This window comes from Papio anubis, chromosome 5 (assembly GCF_008728515.1).
Source record: "Papio anubis isolate 15944 chromosome 5, Panubis1.0, whole genome shotgun sequence".
Taxonomy (NCBI): Eukaryota; Metazoa; Chordata; class Mammalia; order Primates; family Cercopithecidae; genus Papio; species Papio anubis.
In genome coordinates, this window is record NC_044980.1 from 70934825 (window position 1) to 70956557 (window position 21733).

Sequence of the window (21733 nt, forward strand, 5' to 3'; positions counted from 1 at the left end):
AAAAAAATGCATTTTCAAGTCTCTAAAATGGAATTAGAAACAGGAGAGCGGGGGGGAAAATGTTACACATATAACTAGAGTATCTCTCTTAAAATTGCCTCAGGCTTCTACTTGAAAATCTTGTTTCTTGAAAGTTCCCTACCAGAAGATTCTGTCCCGTGCTAAGAATAGAACGCAACTTCAAAATAGCTGGCTGGCATTTTCAATGACTGGTCACTGTTTTTAAAACCTTCTGTGACTTGAGAGTTGGGATGAAAATACTGAAAATTGGAATGTACAATTTGCTTCCTACTAGAAATACATCTTTGTTTGAAAAAGCTTTTACAGCCTTATTTTAACACCCTGAACCTCAGCAGCCTCTGTCTTCTTGGGGGTTGGGGGGAGAAATGTGGAAGTAATGTTCTGAAAGCCAGACCCCACATCCCTTGGGTGAGGGTGCCCCAATCAGGAGGAGCGGTAGAGGCCTGTTGTCCTATTTTGGTGCAAGAGCAGGGACAACCAGAGAAGACCCTTCCCTCAGACACTTGCCCCAATGTTGTTGCAAGGGTGCACAGAGAGAAATGTTATCAAACCATCTAATTCTGCCCTCCTGTCAGGCTGACAGGGACTTCGAATGCACAACTGGCCCAGAGCTGATTACCTTCAGGTGCGGTTAGGTTGAGTTAAAAATTCCATTAGCAGTGCACAGGCGTTGGGAACAAGGTTTCTCAGGGGTGGGCTTTTTCTACTTAACAAGGAAGAAATGGCTTCTCATGTCACAGTTATCGCAGGGAGAGGACTCTGGTTTGTTTACACTCTGCAGAGGAGTAGAGCCTCAGCTCTGCAGGCCTGGAGGCAGAGGCCAGCGCAAGTCAGAGAGGGGGCACACTTTTCAGAGAGGAGATGGTGCTCCCAGCCATCATGCCAGCGGGAAAAGCAGGGCCCCCTTAAGTGTGACCTTGAGCCACTCCCATGAATCACCCACCCATGGTTCTCAACCTAATTGTTTTACATTTTCTCGTAATAACCCTCCTCCCTCACCCTAAACCAAACATTGAAGGGTTGCCCTCTATTTGCGAAGCTCCAAGGCGTGCAGGAAAGGCAAGTGCTGTTTACTACTCCCTGCCTTGCTTTTAATTTTATTCTAGTAGGAAATCATTTAGACCATCAGAGTCCCATCTTCCTTCTTTGAGGCTTTTGGGTTTGAATAGCTCATAGAAGTACTTCCCTCAGCCTCAATATTTCAATGCATGCTTGATTGCAATGGTTTTAAAAAGAAAAGAAAAAAGAGGAGGACAAGCAAACAGGCAAATTTGGAACAAAACTAGGCATTTGAAAAGATCCTTTAGGTTGAGCTGTTTTTTCACTCAGGCAACCTCTTGTATTGCTGATATTGTTTCATGATCAGGGCTTGCATTCTCTGTTTCCCTCTTCATCTGCACACTTAAACTGTTCATTAGTGGAGAATGGGACAGCCTGGGAAAGGAAGAAACCAACAAAGCAGCCTGGGGAGCTGGAGAACAGCTCTTTCTCCTGGGGTTGTTGCCCTGGGCTTTCCTAGGAGCCCTGGCCAGTTCCCCTGGGGTCTCGCACCGGTTTAAATAGAGAGCGAGTCCTCAGCAGCCAGGGGCAGCAGGCGGCATGCGCATGGTGGTGGCAGCAGGGGGATGGAGATGGAGGGAGAGAAATGGAACCCCACGCAGGCCCTGAGCAAACACCCTCTGTGGCTTCCCACCGACCTCATAGTCAGCCTGGCATTCAGGGGGCTCCATTGATCTGTCAGTTATTGGCATGATGGTTTGTGCACTTAGCACAAACATCGATCAAAATGTGGCTGAGGAGCTATGAGCAGTTGAAAGCTATGGTGTGCCAAGGTACAAGGGCCCAGAACCACTCACATCACATGGCCTCAAGAGAGGTCCAGGAACACCTTTTGAAAAGGCCACAGGGGACCCCATCATGGGGGGCCTTAGTGCTTCTGACTTCAAAAAAGTCACCATACACAGAGCTACCTTCTGAATTCTTCCTGGATTGGCACTTTTTTTTTTTTTTTTGAGACGGGGTCCCAACTCTGTCACCCAAGCTGGAGTGCAGTGATGCAATCATGGCTCACTGCAGCCTTGACCTCCCGGTCTCAAGTGATCCTTCTGCCCCAGCCTCCAGATTAGCTGGACCACAGGCATCTGCCACTATGCCAGGCTTTTTTTGTTTTTTGCTTTTTTAGAGATGGGATTGCACATGTTGCCCAGGCTGGTCTGGAACTCCCAGGCTCAAGCCATCCGTCCACCTCAGCTTCCTGAAATGCTGGAATTACAGATGTGAGCCAGGGTGCCGGGCCTGGATTGGCACTTTTTGGCGTGTCTTGTTCCCCACTGAGATGTGAGCCCCTTGAGGTCAGGGGCCTTGCATCATCGTCGCTGCATACCTAGGCTAAAACACACCTGTCTTGAGAAGGTGTTCAGTGCCTGTTGCAAGGAAGATAAGCTGGCAGTGGAACAGGAGGAGGAGACCTCATGGTGCAGCTGTAGGTGGAAACATGGTTTTAAGAGAACACTGAGCCACCTGCTGGTGTCCGCACAAAGCTCTGCTCCCACTGACCCCTCAAAGAACAAAGGACAAGAGAGGCTCCTCCAGGTCTGAGAGGGCAAGGGGCCAGCAGGTCAGGGTGTGGGAGTCAGCTGAGTCTGGCTGACTTGCCTTCAGGCCTATTTCTGGCCCTCCAGATGGCCTCCCGGGGGCATTACAGAAGATGCTGAGGATGATTTCTCAGCCCTCTCCCTCTGTTATTTGGCCTCAACCACTGCAGGTCCTGCCTTGGGGGTTAGGCTTTTGCTAAGTTTTAATCTATGGCTATCAGAAGGGTCACTATGTTTTCAGGTGGAAATATGTACTGATGATTACCATGGATATTGCCAACAGGGCAGACCATCCTCTCAGTCAGAAGATTCTTCAGGAAACTTCAGGAAAGACAGCACCTTGGACAGGAGGAAGAAACCTCCTCTGCTGCCACAGCCCTGAGTATCCAGTGGTGCGAATTTCTGCCATGGCCCGTGGCTTCCCGTGCTGGGGTCCAGACACCTGCCTGAAGGAGATGTGGGGCATGAAGATTCTCTTTTTATTATCTTCTTAAATATGTGGCTGTCAGCCAGGCGCAGTGGCTCACGCCTGTAATGCCAGCACTTTGGGAGACTGAGGCAGGTTGATCGAGACCGCCCAACATTAGTGAACCTTTGTCTCTACTAAAAAATACAAAAAAAAAAAAAAAAAAAAAAAACTGGGGCTGGTTGTGGTGTGGTGGTGGTGCCTGTAATCCCAGCTACTTGGGAGGCTGAGGCAGGAGACTCACTTGAACCTGGGGGCAGGTGGAGGTTGCAGTAAGCTATCACACTATTGCGCTCCAGCCTGGGCCATGCCTACACTCTGTCTCAAAAAAAGCAGTGCAAGGGGCTGTCTCCCCCATTCCTGGCATGAAAGGCGCCTACTTTCTGTGGGCTCACCTCCCTGTGTTCAATCCTTTCAGCCAGTTCCTCTCACACTCTGGGTGCCGTCTCTCCTCCCCTCATCTGTTTACATCACGGCTCCCCAGCCCCACCTCCATCCCAAGGAGTGACCAGCCTACAAACGCTCTTGCCAGCCAGGGCGGTCCTCTTGGCTGCCAAAGCTCTGTGCAGTTGCAGTCACAGACAATCAGATTAAATGTCCTATCACCCGGCATTGATCAGATTAGCAACCTTGTGACTATTCATTAATTGTATTTTCTCTCGGAGCCTGGTTCAACTCAATACCCAGTGCATTGTTGGTGGCATAAAAAGTAAATACAAATAGGATGTTTGTTACGTTTTAGAATAAACTGCCTGCTACCTTTTCAAAACAAAGTAGAAGAGGAGAGGTTAATGCAATGTTAATTTTCCTGAGGCAATATAGTTAAACTAGGAAATTTCCCAAGAGTCATTAACATTCTGTAAAAGGCCTTTTAGAATTCCTGTGTCCTCAGCGCTTCAGGAAACCCCCTGCTACCTTGGTAAATTTGGCCAGGGTCCCCCAGGACCCACCTTTTTTTGTGTGGTAGAAGTCACAGAGGGTAGGCCCAAACCCTTGAAGTGAAGGGGAAAAGAAATCAGGGTGTTTATGTATGTGACTGGAGAAGTCTCACATACGATTGTCCTGGATTTAAATATATAGGAAGAGGACAAAGGCTACCAAGGGTGTTTCCCTGCCTCAGAAGCCCAAAGCCCAGAGGCCCAGCCCCGCTCCCTGGGTGCACGCAGAGCCCCACCGAAGGATGCTGGTGTCTCATGGGAGAGGGATGCTGTGGGAGGAGCTGCTTCGCCCTGATTTCCACACATCTCTCCGCTGTTCCACCTGACCACAAGAAGAACCCGAGGCCCTGGGCGGTCAGGAGACTCAGTGGCTGTCACTCACTGGGCGGTAAAGCTGGTAAATCACCCACCTCCAGCAACGTTGCCAGAACCCACCTGACAGTCTTGAGGGTCACAAATGCGAGCGCCCTCCTGTTTGTTCCATTTCAGGATTCATGGCATTCCAGTCAGAAGAAATCTAGAAGAGAAGCTGCTAAATAATTATCCGTAAACATTCCCGGACAGCAAAATCTGTTAATGAGTGGAAAGTCTTTGTGGGAAAATGGTTAAGAATCTCATCATCTGACACGATTAAAATGCTATTAGATAAAGAACTTGGGAAACTGGGGAGAAGCTTGGAAAGGCCGATAAACAGGGCAGCCTCACATGCGTTCTCTGCACAGTCCTTTCAGGAGAGCATTTCCGTTTTTCTAAGCTAACTTTCATCCTTTCCTCAGTTTCTAAGTGGAGAATACCCACTCCCTGGAGTTTTTAAAATGTAAAATGTCCATAATTTAATGTTTAATGAGCTCCAGGCACAGTACCAGGCACTTTATCTCATCCCATCTTTAGGTGCCCTCCTCATCTCATACTGTCCCTGCAGGGCTAGGAGAGAAAGCAGAGGAATTTCTTGTAAGTTCTCAGGAGCCAGGCAGATCTTGGGCCATGCCCAGCTGCCCTCTCCGGCTGTCTGACTCTGAGCAAGCTGGTAGCTTCTCCAGGTAGCAGTTCCCTCATCTATAAAATGCAGATGAAGACAGCCTCTCTCAAATCTGGCTGTGGTGAGGATAGAAGAAAACGTACTTTAAAAAGGATTAGCCTAAGGCCAAGTATAGGATGCCCTTCATTATGGAAGATAGCATTTATATACATATATATAGTTAGTGTGAATCTCTTCTCCCTCTTTGGTATTTTCCATATAACTTTGTTTATCATTTACTTATTGCCTATGAATCTCATAGGCGCACAAATCCTCTCCAAAGCAGATTTAATTGGGGTGAGAAAGGCAGGAATCCTGTGAAAAAGAAATCTCTGTGGCTATGTGAAGGAGTAAACATTTCACTGATAGGCGCCAGTGTTTGTTGTTCTGTGAAAATCTGCTTAATTTATAAGCAACAGTGATACTCCCAATAGATTAAGTTGAATTCACCCTTGAGAAATTTTAATTTCAGTGTCACTATTGTTATAATCTGGGGGTCTTCCAAGATGGACATGTCAGTAGAAAAACAGTGACTCATCTGAGAAACTCAGGGCAAATGTATATATATATTTGCATTTTTCTTATGTGCTGTCCAACTTCCTTCATTTCCTCAGTATTTAAGTGGAGAATACCCACTCCTTGGATTTTTTAAAATATAAAATAATACATATATATGTATATGTGTACACACACACATATATATTCTGCCTTATATAGTTTAGTATTAAAATGTATTGAGTAATACCTAAGACCATGTCTATTTAATTTTAACCAGTGGGTTATGGGAATCATCAAAAATCAAACACAATAAAAAAGAAACAATATTTATGGCATTTTAAAGCCTATCCATTATTGGTTAGTGCTCCCCTCAATTGTTTAACTGCAATTGGTTCCACTTTCTCAGTGTGGATGATTTTTATACATCTGAGTTAAAAAATAATGCTGCTTGCAAGTGAAAAGTTAAAGACCAAGACAAGGCCTATTAGAATAACATTACACTTTTTTATTCCCTGCACTTACTTTGTCAATTACTAATTATTTCCCTTTTGCCATGCAACAAAATAGAAGCCATAAAATCTTTGATTTAATGAAAACTTCCTCACCAAATAGGTCCTCTAACTCTGCTGAAGGCTTATAGGTAATTTATCTACCTCAGTAGGCAATGACCTTTTGTGAATCATGAGTCATTCCTCACTCCGGATGAGAGGGATCCAGATGCCATCCCACCCCCTGCCTGGCCCCTCCTTCCTCCATCCAGCAGAGGCTGTGCGGCGCCGGTGCCCTGCCTCCCGACTTCCCTGAAGTGGGTTGTAATTAGTACTCGCACAGGGAACCTGCCAGGGAGTGGATCTCCCGCCTCCTGTGCTCCTTTGGCTCCTTCGTTAAGGTGACTGAACACTGAATGTTCTTTTCTAAGTGACCCTGAAGAAAAAGGGGTGAGGGATGGTAGAGGCCAAGGTAAGTCTTATTATTGTCTGGGAAGTAGGAATACTTCCTCGCACTTCAACAGAAGCCTCTCTGCCTACTCTTCCCAAAGCATAGTTATGGAGAAAATCTCCAGGTGCTCAGAATGGCATTTTGGGGGTCAGTATTTTATTTTTATTTTTAATTTTTGAGACCCAGGCCGGGCGGTGGCTCGCCTGTCTCAGTGAACTGGGAGGCCGACGAGGTCGCGAGACCGACCATCCCAGCGGAACACGGTGAAATCGTTTCACTAAAATACAAATCTGTCGGTAGGCGGGCGCCAGTCCGCTATCAGGGAAGCTGAGAGAATAGTGAATAGTGAAAGGAGATCCGCCATCGCACTCCAGCCTGGCTACAGAGCCAGACCGGCCTCAAAAATAAATAAAATAAATAAATAAATAAAATAAATAAATAAATAAATTTTTTTGAGACCCAGTTCCCCTGTGTCAGCCCAGGCTGGAGTGCAGTGGCCGGATCTCTGCCTCACGCAAGCCCCGGGTTTACGCCATTCTCCTGCCTCAGCCTCCCGAAAGTGGTGCTGGGACTACAGGCCACCGCCTCGGCTAGCTTTTTGCATTTTTAGTAGAGACGGGGTTTCACCATTCACAGGATGGTCTCCATCTCCTGACCTCGTGATCCGCCCGCTTTAGGCCTCCCAAAGTGCTTTGAGGTCAGTATTTTAGCGGCACATAGTAGGGCATGCTGGGAGCCACACTGCAGTTCTGGGGTTTCCAGGTGGTTTTGACTGAGACTCTAACGTGCACGTTATTTGTAAATTGTATACATGTACTATTGATTGTACATTATATACATGTATTACTAGTTATATACAGGGATCTCTAGCTATACATACGTATTACTGTACACATACATGTATTAGTGCTCTGGACCAAAATATTAAGTGCATTATAAAACACATACAAATGTAGAAGTAGGAAAAGCATGAGATGAACAATGAAGACGAAGATTTTAAATATTTTCTCCCTATTGGCTTCCGGATCTTCTTGTAAATCTTTCTGCTTTCTGGAGGTCCGGAGAGAAGAATAATATGCGCTTGTTTTGTTTCAAAGTAGGTTTCTCTAAGGCCACAGGTAACAGTGCTGGGGGTTGGGGCCGTTTCATACCATGCTCCCCACGGATGTCTGAGGTGCAGGTGTAGTGCAGGGGGTTGGGGGAAAGGGGCATTAGGAACTGTCTGAAAGATCGGGTTGCTCCCCCACCCACCTCACCCCACCCGTTTGTGCTTTCCATCCCTGAGAGTGGCCGCTGCTGGGAGAGTGAAAATATTTGCAGACCAATAGCTCTGGAATTCCTTTCAAAGTGGTTGAAAAATCTGTCTTCAAAATAGGTGGGCAATGGTGGAAGGTTTAGAAGCACAGCTGCAGGCCGAGGCAGCACTGGCACAGGCCTGGGTGGGAGGCAGAGGCGACTCCACTCTGCCCCACCAGGCGGGCGGGTGTAGCCAGTGACTCCACGCGGTTGGAGGGGGCCTCACACAGGGGAGAACTTGTCCTTTCTCACTGAAAGGTCAGAAAGAAATTAGAGGTGGTCTTTCATTGCTGCCTTCACCAGAGGAACATCCCATCTGAATGTAAAAGACATGAACCTTGCAAATGTGAAAGTAGGTACAGTTTGTGGGGCAACGTCAGGCTGAACCTTACATCTGACTTTGATCACTTCTTGCTGCCATGTCTGGACAGCACAAGAAATAGTGGGAAATAACAGACAAATCAGACTGCATAACAAATCCAAACTTTGAAATGCTTAGTCAAGTGCTTTATTTTAATTAATATGCACATTCGTATAACTAATTAAATGAGACTACCTTTAAATTATGTTCAACTCACAAGGTTGAATGAAATAGACTCAACACGCTAATCTTGCAGATAAAACTATATTTCTTTTTTCTGGGGTGGGGGAAGAAATCCAGTTCCTTCAAATGGGATATTTTTAGATATTCTTATTTAATTTCAAAGAAAATAAAGAGTCAATGGCAGAAATATTGTGGTTTTTTGAAAATATTTAAAAAAAAAAAAAGGAACAGAATTCCTTGATAACTTTTTGAAATAAGTATGCTACCAGGAAAAGGAAACATTAAACCTATATTTTAGGGAAATAATTAAAAAAAAAAAAAAACAAGAAGGAAAAACTCCTACCACTACATAGTTTCTTTCTAGGTCAATGATTTTGCTTCATTCAGTTGTCTGGGTGAGGCTGGTGACTGTGACCTGCCAAGGGAAGCCACTGGATTTGACACATTTCAGTGTCAGCTCTGGGATCTCTGTCTTAAATCTGTCAGGATGGCCCTGTGGCCACTTCTGCAAAAACCCTTGGGGACAAAATTTATTGTTATTCCTCAATAGCTTTTTGTTCACTTCCAAAATAGGGGTCCTGGGTCATGCTAACGATTGTGGAGAGACAAAATGCTCTTTCTATATTTTATTAAACAGATCTCTTAATAATTAATCAAATGTGAAAATTATTTTCCATCACTGTTGACACTAAAGCTAAAGCATTGGGGGTTTTTTTTTTTCCTTTTTTTGTTTTTCCTCAGCCTTTTTCTTTTCCTTTTAAATTGCTCTCTGCGGATTTCCTCAGCTACAAAGCAAGTGAGTAGAGAGAGCCCGATTTATGACTTGGCTTTTTAAACCATAATCACCCCTCTGGGCTTCTACCGGAGAAGGGCTGAGGGATTTTGTAGGTTGCCAGATAAACACCTGAGAAAACGTGTTCTCAAATTCCCCGAACCCACCCAGGGACCATGATCCCATGGATAGCAGCAATCCCAAGAAGCCCATCTGGGCTGCACCACAGCATGGCGCCGCCAACGGGAGATGGCATCACTGGTCATTCTCATTCTCTCTCAAGGAGCGTCTGTGTTTCCAGGAGAAAATAGCTTAGTAAGAGTTACTGTCTTCATCTCCAGCTGGGGTAAGAAGGAAACATTGCCGAGCTGAGGTATTAGCCCAGAGTTCCATTTCCAGATAGTGGAGTTTGCACCATTTTCAGCCTCCAGCAAGATTGCATTAAAAGATGGGTAGTGTCTTAGTGAGTCGGGCCCCAAGTCACTGACAGATTAATACCAGATAAGGGACATTGCTAGGGAAATGCACAGCAAGCAGTTCCTCTGACCTTTCCTTACTAAAAGGTCAGAAAGAAATTAGAGGTGGTCTTCATAGCTGCTTCTCTTAAGGAATATTCCATCTGAATGTTTAAGATGTGAACCTTGCAAATGTAGAACTAGACAGCCCGCAGGTGGGGAGTGTGGAGTTGGGCTTCTATTAGGAGAGGGGCCCCTGAGGAGTGTGTGGGGTGAAGTAGGCATGGCTAGGTGCACAGCGGAAGCTACCAAACTAGGTGATGCAAAAGCCAAGTGGGCAAAAGGAACAGTTTGGAAACGCACGGTAGAGCAAAGCCTGCTGGCAGCAGCATCAATATTCTCCCTCTGAGCACTAATTACATTATTAAGCAAACAGACCAACACAGGGGCTGAGGGACGGAAACATGTATTTAGGATCCAGTCACTCTCCACTTGGCTGTAAATAATCACGTGCAGTACACAGTTCTTTCCAACCAAAGTGCACTATGGAGCCTTTTCCGTAACTTTTAAAAAATTTCCTAAGCTTGAGAAAGGGAAGTGTTGTGTTCCAAACAAGCCAGTTTTGGAGAAGTCAGATTCTCTACACTCAACGCTTCCCAACTCTATCAGATATTTCTGAGAGTGATGAGCAGAACAGCCAACATCTTCCCAGAGGAGATGCAGGATTCGGCAGTCACAGGAGATAGGTTCCTTGAGCGGCAACTTGCATTTTCTTGGCTGCAAACAGCACACACTTGCTAATTAGACCTTTGCAATACGCGAGAACCCAAATCTGCTTTGACGTAACTAAATGCAGTCTAAAGCGGTGGATGTAAACACAGGACTGGAAAAAACCAGGAACAACATGGAAAGGATTTATATGCAATGGGAATAAATCTGCTTTTTCAAAAAGTCTAAGAGGAGCCTGCAGAAGGAAATCTGCAGCAGGCTGAGCCAGCCGGGTGAATGGCAGAGAGAATAGAGGCTATTTGAATACTGATGTGGCCCTCACTTTCTTCCATTTCCATTAATGACATGCTCATCAAGGGCAAACAATGGGACCGGCTGCCGGCGCCTGTCACAGTGTGTGGGTGCTGGGATGCCAGGCTGTCATCCCCAGGCTGCATTTAGAGACCCGCACGCTAATAAGAAGTGCTCTGTGCCGTCAATGCAGACAGGTGCTTCCGCGGCTGGGACATGCTCCATTCCCTTCCCCCTGAAACCCTCCTCTCTCAGCCCCCCTGACAGACACCATGAAATGCACAAATTAACAGCCCCATCATGTTGGGCTGCTGCTGCCTGCGGTGAAAGCAGAAAATCAAGTTGTCACCCAGGGTGCAGTGATAAAGCCACAGCCTCATTTCTCTGTTGGTGCCCTATAATAGCAAATGCCAGACAGCTGGATGGATGGGAGGCTTTAGATTAAGGCCTTGATGCACTCTGGGCAGAGAATTAGTAGTTGCTGTTTCCATGTGGATATTCTGTTCAAAACAAACATCTGGAGAGAGCCAAGTTTCCTAGGACAGAAATGCCTTTTGCTTCTTCTAGAATCAAAGAAAGCAGCCAAGAGAGAGTGGTATTTCCTTTCTCATAAGATTCCAACTCTAAATTTGCTATGAACTTTATCAAGGACCTAGAGCTATGTGAAGGTTAAGAACTAGGCAAAAAGTCCAGGGCCAAGACCAATCTTGGAGATGCAGAGAACAGTTCCTGGGTCCACAGGGCCTCAAGCTACTTGCACCCCATCCAGCAAGCCCTCCTCTGCCTCCTGACCAAGAGGACCATTTCTTTCTAGGGTGAATTGTTAGAACTCTTAGAGTAGTCTGCCTAAACCTTCCCTCCCACTCCAGACCTTTTTCTACTCCTCACGATTACATCTGCATGTGTTGAAGGTACTTCTCATGAAATAATAGATTTAAACAGCCCTGTCCCCCGGCATCATAGCCAGTTGGCTCCACGTGTCTAGTGACCTGAACTGGCCTGGGCTAACATTTGCCTTGGCCAAGTGTGCAAAAGGGAAGAAATGGAGGGCTTGAGCCCTTCAGACTCCAAGGAGTTTAATGACATAATGGCCTGAGAACTTCAACATAAAACAGGAAGAGCAACTAACGAAACTTACAACATAAAACCCCCCTCCTGTCATTTTTATAGTAACAGTAAAACACTTTATTGAATTTATGAGCTACATAATGACTATGAAGAATGTAACTTGAATTAGAACCAACTCGAAAGTATAATATCAACTATAAACGCTTTTCTAATACCCCATCCCTTTAGCTTTTTCTGTCCTCTTTCTTTTAACCAAGGGACATTGCCTTCCTCAGACTTACGCCTGAGACAGAGTTTGCAACTTGCTAATACATCCTGACTCTTCCTCCAAAGCTCTACAGCTGACAAACCTCCCTCCCAGGGTTAGACACTCTCTGGGGGTGACCATTCCCATTCAAAACCTCAGCCCCATTAAAATGCATTTTAGAAAAGAAACCAGTTAGTCTTTTCTTTGCATAAAGCCTGTCAAATCGAGAGGATCTCTGGGGATATATATCAGGTATTTCATTATCTGTAACTCTACATTGTAATGGGCTTTCCAAAATAGAAACTATCACCCCCTTGGAAGTTTATAAAAAGCATCTTCAGCCAAGGGTGCAGTGTGTGAGTGAGGGCGGTGGCCGGGTTTCTAATGACTGGACGTGGGGCAAATGTAGATCGTTCTGCTAAGCAGCATGCTAGACTCTGTTTTCTGTTTCCATTTCACTCGTTAAGTCTTTCTGCTCCCCAAGGATTTTTCCAAAGGGGTAATAAAATAAAATGGGTGAAACAAAGCCATAAGCCAGTTAAGTCTGAAAGACATGTCATCTCATCTAAAAGGAAGAAACGGACCATTTCCATGCCTAAGGCTGACAGCAACGCCTGAGCTGGCAATAGTGCTATTCCATTTGATTTATAGAATAATGGGGTGACAAATGATGACAAAAATAAACTTTTACTGCACTGAACTGCTCCTTTATTTATGAAATTTGGCCAAGTAGTGAAATCTTTTATCTGCAAGTTGTAACATGGAGTGGGAGCAAGCGATTATGGTGTGGTAATAGTAATCCAGCGATGGAGGCCGAGTCGGTTGGAAATGGATTGAGGTAAAATAACTCCCGCACCATGATAAATGTGAACAGCGCTTTGCTGACAGATGATCTAACAGGTGTTCATAACAACTATATAAGAGGATTTATTTATGACCAGCCACAGCCGCAGCACTGTAAATCAACTCCAGCAGCTGCACACCGCTGAAACCAGGTCCCTGATGGAGGAACGGTGCAGGAGCCCAAAGAACACAATTCACTCCAGAATCTTAATCATCAAATAACATTTTTTTAGGTAATTACGCCACAGCACAGAAATCATAATTACTTTCAATTAGAAAACTGGGCTGTCCATGACTTTGTTTACAAAATATTTTTATTTAGGCCCTATGGTTCTGATGAGTCCTGAATAAAATGAAGACTTTGGGGTCAAGGAAGAGGGCTCTTGGGTGATGAGGATTTCTGTGTGATGCCAGTAAGAGGCCCTTTCACATTGGCTTCATTTTTTAAGACTCAAAAATCAAAACTTAAGTTGGAAGGGCTTTTCGTGTCCCCCAGATTTCTACATTAGGGCCCCCTTATCAGCATGTTTGAGTTCATATCTTACCCTTGGTTGCCATTCCTAATTTTATATATGGTTTATTGACGAAATGAAATAAGCATTCAAAAGATGAACTCATTAGAAATGACGTTTAAATGTAGCTTGAAGGGCCTACCTTCATACGACCTTTCTTAACTACTTTGCAAAAGCAGAATTTAACATTTTTCTTTTCATAGGTCATGGTCTTAACAATTCCTTACCATCCATGGAGTTGGCTGACCCTATTATGAAATAAAACTTCTCATTCATCACATCACTAAAGAAAAAAAAAATGTAGTTCTTACACGGGGTGAAAAATGCTCTTCTGGGGTGGCGGGGGGCGGGAAACAGGAATCTTGGTGGGGCACTGTTTGAGAAAGCTAATCTCCTTCATCTCTTCCCCACTATGTTCTGATACTTTGTCCTTGGCAACCACTCTCCCTCCCCTCCTGTCCAGGGCAGTGAATGAGGAAGGTGGAGGTGAGGTTCCCCTGCTCTCCTCAATTGCCCATGCATCATCTGCAGTATCCAAGGCCTGACGTGATCGAGTCTACTGGCAGAATTATCTACCAGTTAGGTTTTCTAAACATCTCTAGATCTCAGGATTAAGATGTTTCTAGAGTTACACCTGGATCTTTGGTGTCTCTGGCCCTCAAGGTTGCAGATGTCTTAGACTGTTATCAGTGTCTTAGACTGTTATTAAAGGCAGGTTCAAGTCAGTTTCTGAGGGTTCAGAGTCTTCAGTGGCACATATTTACCGAATCAGCTAGGAATTATATGCACAAGTGACTGTGTACATAAAGCTGGCCCCAGAGAAAGACAAACACAAGGAAAAAAGATTAGAAATTTTAATATCACCTCAGCTCACAATCAGTGAACCAGTAAATAGACAGTAATGGAATTTAACATTCTTTTTTTTTGAGACAGAGTCTTGCTCTGTCACCCAGGCTGGAGGGCAGTGGCACAATCTCGACTTATTGCAACCTCTGTCTCCCAGGTTCAAGCAATTCTCCTGCCTCAGCCTCCCGAGTAGCTGGGATTACAGGTGCCTGCCACCATGCCTGGCTAATTTTTGTATTTTTAGTAGAGACGGGGTTTCACCATGTTGGCCAGGCTGGTCTCACACTCATGACCTCAAGTGATCCACCTGCTCGGTCTCCCAAAGTGTTGGGATTACAGGTGTGAGCCACCGCACCTGGCTAGAATTTAATATATATATATTTTCTTTCTTTCTTTCTTTTTTTTGAGACAGAGTCTCACTCTGTCACCAGGCTGGAGTGCAGTGGCATGATCTCAGCTCACTGCAACCTCTGCCTCTCGGGTTCAAGCGATCTTCCTGCCTCAGCCTCCCAAGTAGCTGGGACTACAGGTGCCTACCACCACATCCAGCTAATTTTTTGTATTTTTAGTAGAGTTTAGTAGAAATACAAAACTAAATTTTGTATTTTTAGTTTCACCATGTTGGCCAGATGGTCTCCATCTCTTGACCTCGTGATCTGCCTGCCTCAGCCTCCTATAGTGCTGGGATTACAGGCGTGAGCCACCGCGACCAGCCAGAATTTAATATTCTTTAGCTACTTTGACTCTAAGTCTGAAAAGGATCATTTTAGAACCTGCAAAGGCACAGGAAATAACTAAAATCCCCAAGGAAATACCTAAAATTGGCCTTCCAGCAGAAGAGTAACACAAACAATGCCTGCTTCTCCTGATCTCTATGTAGTTCAAGGTTTTCCCAACTTTTTTTTCTGTCTCTACACTATTTACAAGTGCAGGCTATTCCCATCCATGGTATTTCAACCACTTATTTCTCCTCCAAACCAGTGGTCCCTAATTTTTCTGGCACCAGGGACTGGTTTCACGAAAGACAATTTTTCCATGGATGGGGACGGAGGGATGTTTTCGGTATGATTCAAGTGCATTACATTTATCTTTAGATTCTCACAAGTAGCATGCAACCTACATCCCTCGCATGTGCAGTTCACAGTAGGGTTTGTGCTCCTGTGAGAATCTAATGCCGCTGCTGGTATCAAAGGAGGCAGAGCTCGTCTGTCGCTTACCTCTGGCTGTGGGCCAGGTTCCTAACAGGCTGCGGTAGTGGTCCATGGCCCAGGGGTTGGGGACCCCTGCTCTAAACTATCACAGGCCATTGAGATGGAGACACGAGGAATGGCTTTGAGAGAGAGGGACTGTGTGAGAGGGGAAAGAGGAGAAGTGAGGGCGAGGAGGGGGAGGGGAAATGTCACTGGTGTGGCCAGTGCTGCTTTCTGTACAAAGGTATTTTCAAAACACTTTAAAAGATACAGCCTCAGCTGAGAATAACATATTTGCCTTTCTCCCATGCCTAGAAACTCTGTTTTCTCTTCTATTAGCCACCCCACTTTTAAGACCTAGCTAGCTTCATTGCCTCAGTGGAACCTTCTCAGACCTCTGTAGCCCACTAATCACTTCTTCCCCTAAACCCAAAGGTACTTACTGGTGTTATTTGACAATTAATCATGCCACACCGCCTCACAATGTTTCTCACAAACCATCTCAGCTTTCAAACAGCTATGTTCCAAGTTTGTCAAGTGATCATGGGGAATCTAACACATTTTTCTCAGAAAACAGTATCACATAGTGGTTAGCTTCCCAGGTCAGATCATAAAATTCTGCTTACTCCACAACACAGTTGAAAAGTGGTAGGGAAAAAACAAAGTCATGTTACCAAAGCAGGATAGAAGAGAGTGAATTGATCATGGAAGTGTTTTCTGAGGTTAGAAGGCAGGCGGACAGGGGACGGTGGGGAAGAGGACTTAAGAAGATAAACAAGCACAGTCGAGAAGTCATTGTCTTTCAGTTAATCGACCCCAACTGATGGAAGAACAAAAGTGTGTCCCCCATGGCCGGCCAGTCCAATGTGGTCACCTGTGTAAGGGGGGCGTGGAGGTGAAAAGGCGGGGCCCACAGGCCTCTGGGGCTGCCACGCTGCAGGACTTGGCACCTGAGGGAAGTGCGGGTGGGGCGGAGACAAGCCTGTATTAGGATGGAAGCAACATTTATTTGCAAACCAGGGCTCACTAACTTAGGGAGGTCCACATGGCCATTTCTTTGTTTATTGCCAATTAGATTGTAGGTTTCCTGAGTAAGTACAGAGCATAACTTATATTTTACCACACCCCGATGAGGTTTACTGTAGTTCTCCACATTCACAGTAGATATAGTCTTTCAGCAAAAATGGAATAGTAAGGGTCTGTTTTTTGTTTGTTTTGAGATAGGGTCTCACTTTGTCACCCAGGCTGGAGTACAGGGGCATGATCACGGCTCACTGTAGCCTCCAACTCCTGGGCTCAAGCTATCCTCCTGCCTCAGCCTCCCCAGCAGCTGGGAGTACAAGCATGCACCACTACACCTGGCTAGATTTTAAACTACTTTAGAGATAGGGTCTTGCTCTCTTGCCCAGGCTGGTCTTGAACTCCTGTCCTCAAATGATCCTCCCACGTTGGCCTCCCAAAGTGCTGGGATTCTAGGAATGAGCCACCTCACGAGGCAGACATAGTGCTCTTTTTTTCCTTCTCATTTTGTGAAAAGAGAATTTCTTTCTCCCTTTAAACCAAGTTCCCTAGAAGGTCAGAGAGACTATAGAGAGGAAATAAGTCAGGGAAAAGATCTTAGGTTTTCCTTTAGCTGGTCCAACTTTTCCGTTTTTGAAATCTTCTGTCATTCTGGATTCTTATCTTGTCTAACATCTAAATTCTTAACAACAGGAACACAGGTTATAAGGGCAAACTTTTTGTAAGCTATTATAAAGTTATTCATATGTTGCAAATAGTTATCGAGAAGGAGAAGTATACAGTATTTTGAGAAATGCATTGTTACAGTCTCTTTGGAATAAAAAACTCTTCTTATAATAAATAAAGCAAATGTATTGTGATATCAAAAATGAGGCTTAGTCTGAAATATACTATGAGAGCCATTCTTCAAGATTGGTGTACATAAAATGTCCCATTAAGTGAACATTAAAATGAAAAAATATAGCTAGAATTAAGAATTCAACATTGACTAACTCGACTCAATGGAACAATTTAAAGATAATCATGGATTATGATAAAGTTAAAGGAACTATGAGGCAAGGAACTCTGAGTCACCACACCACAAAAGAAAAAAACCCCAAACCTTTAACTTGGTTGGGGCTTTGGTCATTTTTCTGTTTTACGTGAAAAATATTTTAATGATATTAAGCTACTAGTGTTAAAATGGTTTCAGCTGGTAGTGCACATAACCATCGGTACATACCGTTTGCTGGTTCACACTACATTATATTATTGATTTAGCATAATTTCAAAAGTTAGCAGCCAAAAATAACTTAGCCAAAAGTAAAGTCCTAATGAAATTTCCTTAGTTTAAAAAAATACAAATGTGTGACCTATCTTTTAAAGATGAGTGCCCTGATGTAAGGAAAAATAAGACTTCTCAATCACAACATACACTTTCCCTCTGCCTGAAGACAGCATGGAAAAATTTTTTTTTTCTTCAGAAAACAGGTATTAAACCTGTCAAATTCTAACATTTCAAAAAGTTATTGACTTAAAATTCAAAGTTATGAAGCTCTGAGCAATAAGGCTAATATGGAAATGCCAATGACCTGCGACTGCAGAGGGGCGTTTGGGTGTGTTACCACAGCGCCCAGGCTCCAGAGGGAAGTGGAACGCGTGGCTTCTGTACATTAGAACAGGACAGAACGTACACATGGTACAGAATTGGTACAGAATGTCCAGGTGGCTTCTGTACGTTGCACTTCTGTACATTCTCTTCCCGGAGATTCAGGGCTGTATTTCTGGAGCAGGAAAATTTAACAATTTTGTTTACTCTTGTCATCTCACCAGATTGAAAATTTAAATAATTTTTCTAGTCTGTTTTGTTCTTCTCAATATGTAGGTTCCAAGAAAATTCCATTCTTTCCTTTTAATGCTTCAAGCAGTGTATAGTCACTTCCTTTTTACTTTTTAAAAATAATTATGTATGTGGCGCTATACAAAATGAGTAGCTTATACTACCTGAAAGTCCATTAGCTTGCATCAAAAAGGAAGTAAAATTTCAACTGGTTTTAAAGGGTACAAAAGTATTAGAAAAGTTCTGTGATTATAGAACAACCTTAAAAACAGTAACTTAAGTTAGCAAATAAAATAAATACTCTAGGGAAAGATGCTAATATGTCGATCATATAACTAGTTTTAAAAATTTCTGTAAGTTTATGCTAGTTTCCAAAGTTGGGCATAAGGAAAAATGATTCAAAGAATTTATTCAGCAGGCCACGTAATCAGGTATCTACTACTAATAGATCAAAACTACCTAGAAAGAGATGTTTATTTTGCAACATGAAGATTTTCGTTTATGTTATTAAGTACACCAATTTTTTTTCCCCTTGGAGTAAACTATGCTATAAGTAGAAAATTTACTTGGTTTGGAAGTGGTTTTTCTTTCACTAACTAAACCACATTGCTTCTCTGCATAATGTAACACTCAAAATACTCACTTTAAAATAATAAAACTTTAGCATATGAACTTCAGGATTATTAATAGTTTCTCAATAAAAATGCAAAGACAAATAGGATTCATGTGCTAGTTTATTTATCTTATTATTGAGAGATCACTTCATGACGACAGTTATCAGTAATCAATTACAATATCAAGAAATTCAAAGAACAAAATCTTGCAGAGACCATCTTTTTTGTATTTGGATTTAAAAAGTACGTGATCTCATTTTCACATACCAAGCTGAGAGGCCATTTAGACTATTTCATTGCTCATTTTTGCTTACTGCTGAAGGGAAGATGATTTCCAATGAACTTTAAATATCGCATTCATGTCTACCATTGTCGAAAAAGAGAAGGAAGACGAGGAGGCCAAAAGAAGCAGCAGGACAGAGAAAACGCCACATGGATTCAAGAGTTGAGATAACTGACAGTAAAATATATGCTCTTTGGTTAGCAAAGCGAAAAGGGGGAAAGTATTGCATACATGATAGACACACACTAGCATTCTAAAGCAGGAGACAAGAATGTCAAGAGTGTATTCTTCCCCCACTGCCAGATGGAAGGGCCATTATTACAAATGAAAGGCAGCAGTAGTGGATGCCAGGCACTTTTGTTGTGTGCCAGATTCTGAAGTCCAGATGTAAGCAGGTTACCCCTGAGACAGGACAGGCTTCAGTTCCCGCAGCAGAACAGAACCAATCACAGTTTTCTCAGTGTTTATGATAAGCTGGGCTGTAGAGCCTTCCTTCAGTTCCACTGTGACTAGCATCAATGACCCACTGTGCACAGTTTTAGCTGCAAACCTGGAAGAAAAAAAAGAGAGACCTTTTATCATGAGATGGGGAGGGAAAAGGAGATAGCATACATTCAAATAGGATTAAAATAACTCTTTTTTGTCAAATGAAATAATTTGCTGCAGGCTCCCTACTGCCAAAAACCCAAAGCCAAGCATTCTTCTGAAAAATCAATAAACTGTCCAGCCCATGCTAACCACAAGCAGGTAATTTTAGTGCACATTTAAAACAGAACAGAAAAAGGAAGTCTATTTTACTTATTAGTTTAAACAACAGATGCAAGTGAATAATTCTCCAATAGATTTGAGAATCATTCATCCACTTGGTATTTAACATTTCACCATGCATAGAGCCATTTTAAATAAGCCATTGTATTTTTATTTTTAAAACGTGTTAAGAAAAGGTACCTTTCTCAAAGAGCTTCAAAATTTAACTCCTCACATCTGAAAATGATTATGTAATAAGTTAGATAATTTTATGTACATTATAAAATTCTTACTAAGTTCCACTGAATTCACTCATGTAAAAATATTCAAATTAAATCTGTAATGTTAATGATGACATGAAACAAAATCACGTGACAGCTAAGTGCAACCTCACGCTTCCCTTTTTCTTTGTTTTAAAATGTTTAGAACATTAGATTTTTCTTTTTGCTTTAGAGTGTAATAGAGGAAACTTGAGGTCTCATGCTCTCCTTCTAAATTCCAAGACATGAAGAACCTACTGATTACATGGAATTAAAAGCAAAACTAGCCTTTTAAGCACTGCAATTGACTGAAAAGCCGTTGCAGGCACAACGAACTTCTGTCAATCCTGCTAATTCATTCTGCATGCACAGTTGAGCCTCAGGGTCGTGAAGGAAGAGAACAGGAACCTCCCAAGCCTCCATTTTCCACATGGAGCATGTTCCACACACTTTCTGGGGGAGGGGGTTTGATTGCAGGGATGACTGGAGAAAAACAAAGTTGCTGCACATGAGCTTTTGAAAACACTAACAAGTGTAGAGCGGGTCTGTGACCTGCTGTGACCCCACTTTGCAGGGCCAATCCCCTTGCCCCTTTCTATATGACACGTGTCTGAATCTGAGCCATCTGCCTCAATTTGCGCAACATCTTCAGCCACAATGGCACCCAGTTAGCCCTGACAACAGCTCACAATACATAAAAATAAAACTGCCGCGCTAACAGGACGCTGCGGACTATTCAAGAGCAAACCAACTGGTCAGTGTCTCATGTCTGACAATTAGCATGGGCCTTGCACAGAGCCCACGGTGTCCACAGGGATCTGTTTAATTACCATCAACATAAAAGAGGGAGTTTATCAGGAGACACTCAGAAAAACTTCACTCCTGACTTAATTAAAATATTAGCCACTTAAGCAGGAAGCAGATTCTCTTTAAATGAAAAGTAATTTCTTTTTTGGGTTTTAAAAAAAATAACATCAAGATCTCATAACACATTGATTTTTTTGAAAACAAACAAGCCATTTTTGGACAAATAAAATCAAGAACTAGGTTTTCCAACAATAATTAGAATAATGTATCAAAACCAAAACAGATATGTTAATTTTACTAAATTTCAAATATTATAAACACTTTAAATTGCGTTTTAAAATGTGAGCTAATGGGCTATCAATAAAATATGTTAGAAAATCTTCCTAGTCATTTATTTGTGAACTCTACAAGCATGCTGAAAACTTCCAAGGGATCTGACAGAGCAGTGTTCCTACTGAGAGAAGCAATTGTAAGTAACCAGTTTAGGAATATAAATTGTACCAATGTTTTTAAAGAGGTTTTTATAAACCTCTTAACACACACATCCATCTGCTTTTCAGATGTACACATGGGAGATTATGAACTAGGTACCTCAATTTCATCTTTGAGAGAACATAAAGATCACCAGCCCCAAAATGATCTCTCTTTTCTAAGGCTCCTCACAGGTTTATGCATTTCTTTTGTCTACATTTTTCAGGCTCTTCTGCTTCATAGGAGAATGCTGTTTCTATATTCCTGTTAAACCAAGTCACCAAAGGATATGAGGTGGCTCTATTTCCCCATTCATTTATGCAACTTTTCCCACAGATTTGGTCATCACATGTGTAATTCACTCAACAAATATTTCAACAGAGGTCCTATTTCTGGCAGGGTTATAATTATGTAAACAATAGTCTTATTAGTCCCTTTATTTACT

The 21733-nt window shown here is 43.1% G+C and overlaps 1 protein-coding gene across 4 annotated transcripts in view; it reads right to left on the reverse strand.

The window, feature by feature from the left end:
* Positions 1–18822: 18822 nt before the first annotated feature.
* AP3B1 (adaptor related protein complex 3 subunit beta 1) overlaps positions 18823–21733 on the reverse strand; it is a 301940-nt gene continuing 299029 nt past the window's right edge. For 3 of the 4 annotated variants that reach the window (XR_001903494.2, XM_003899849.4, XM_021939489.1), the window contains one exon: positions 18823–19553. Coding sequence is in view for 3 of the 4 variants with exons in the window: in XM_003899849.4 (XP_003899898.3) it covers positions 19400–19553 (154 nt within the window). In the remaining variant the exon portion in view is untranslated. Of the gene's footprint in view, positions 19554–19951; positions 19988–21733 lie in introns of all 4 variants that reach the window. The other variant, XM_009208653.4, reaches the window with a different exon arrangement.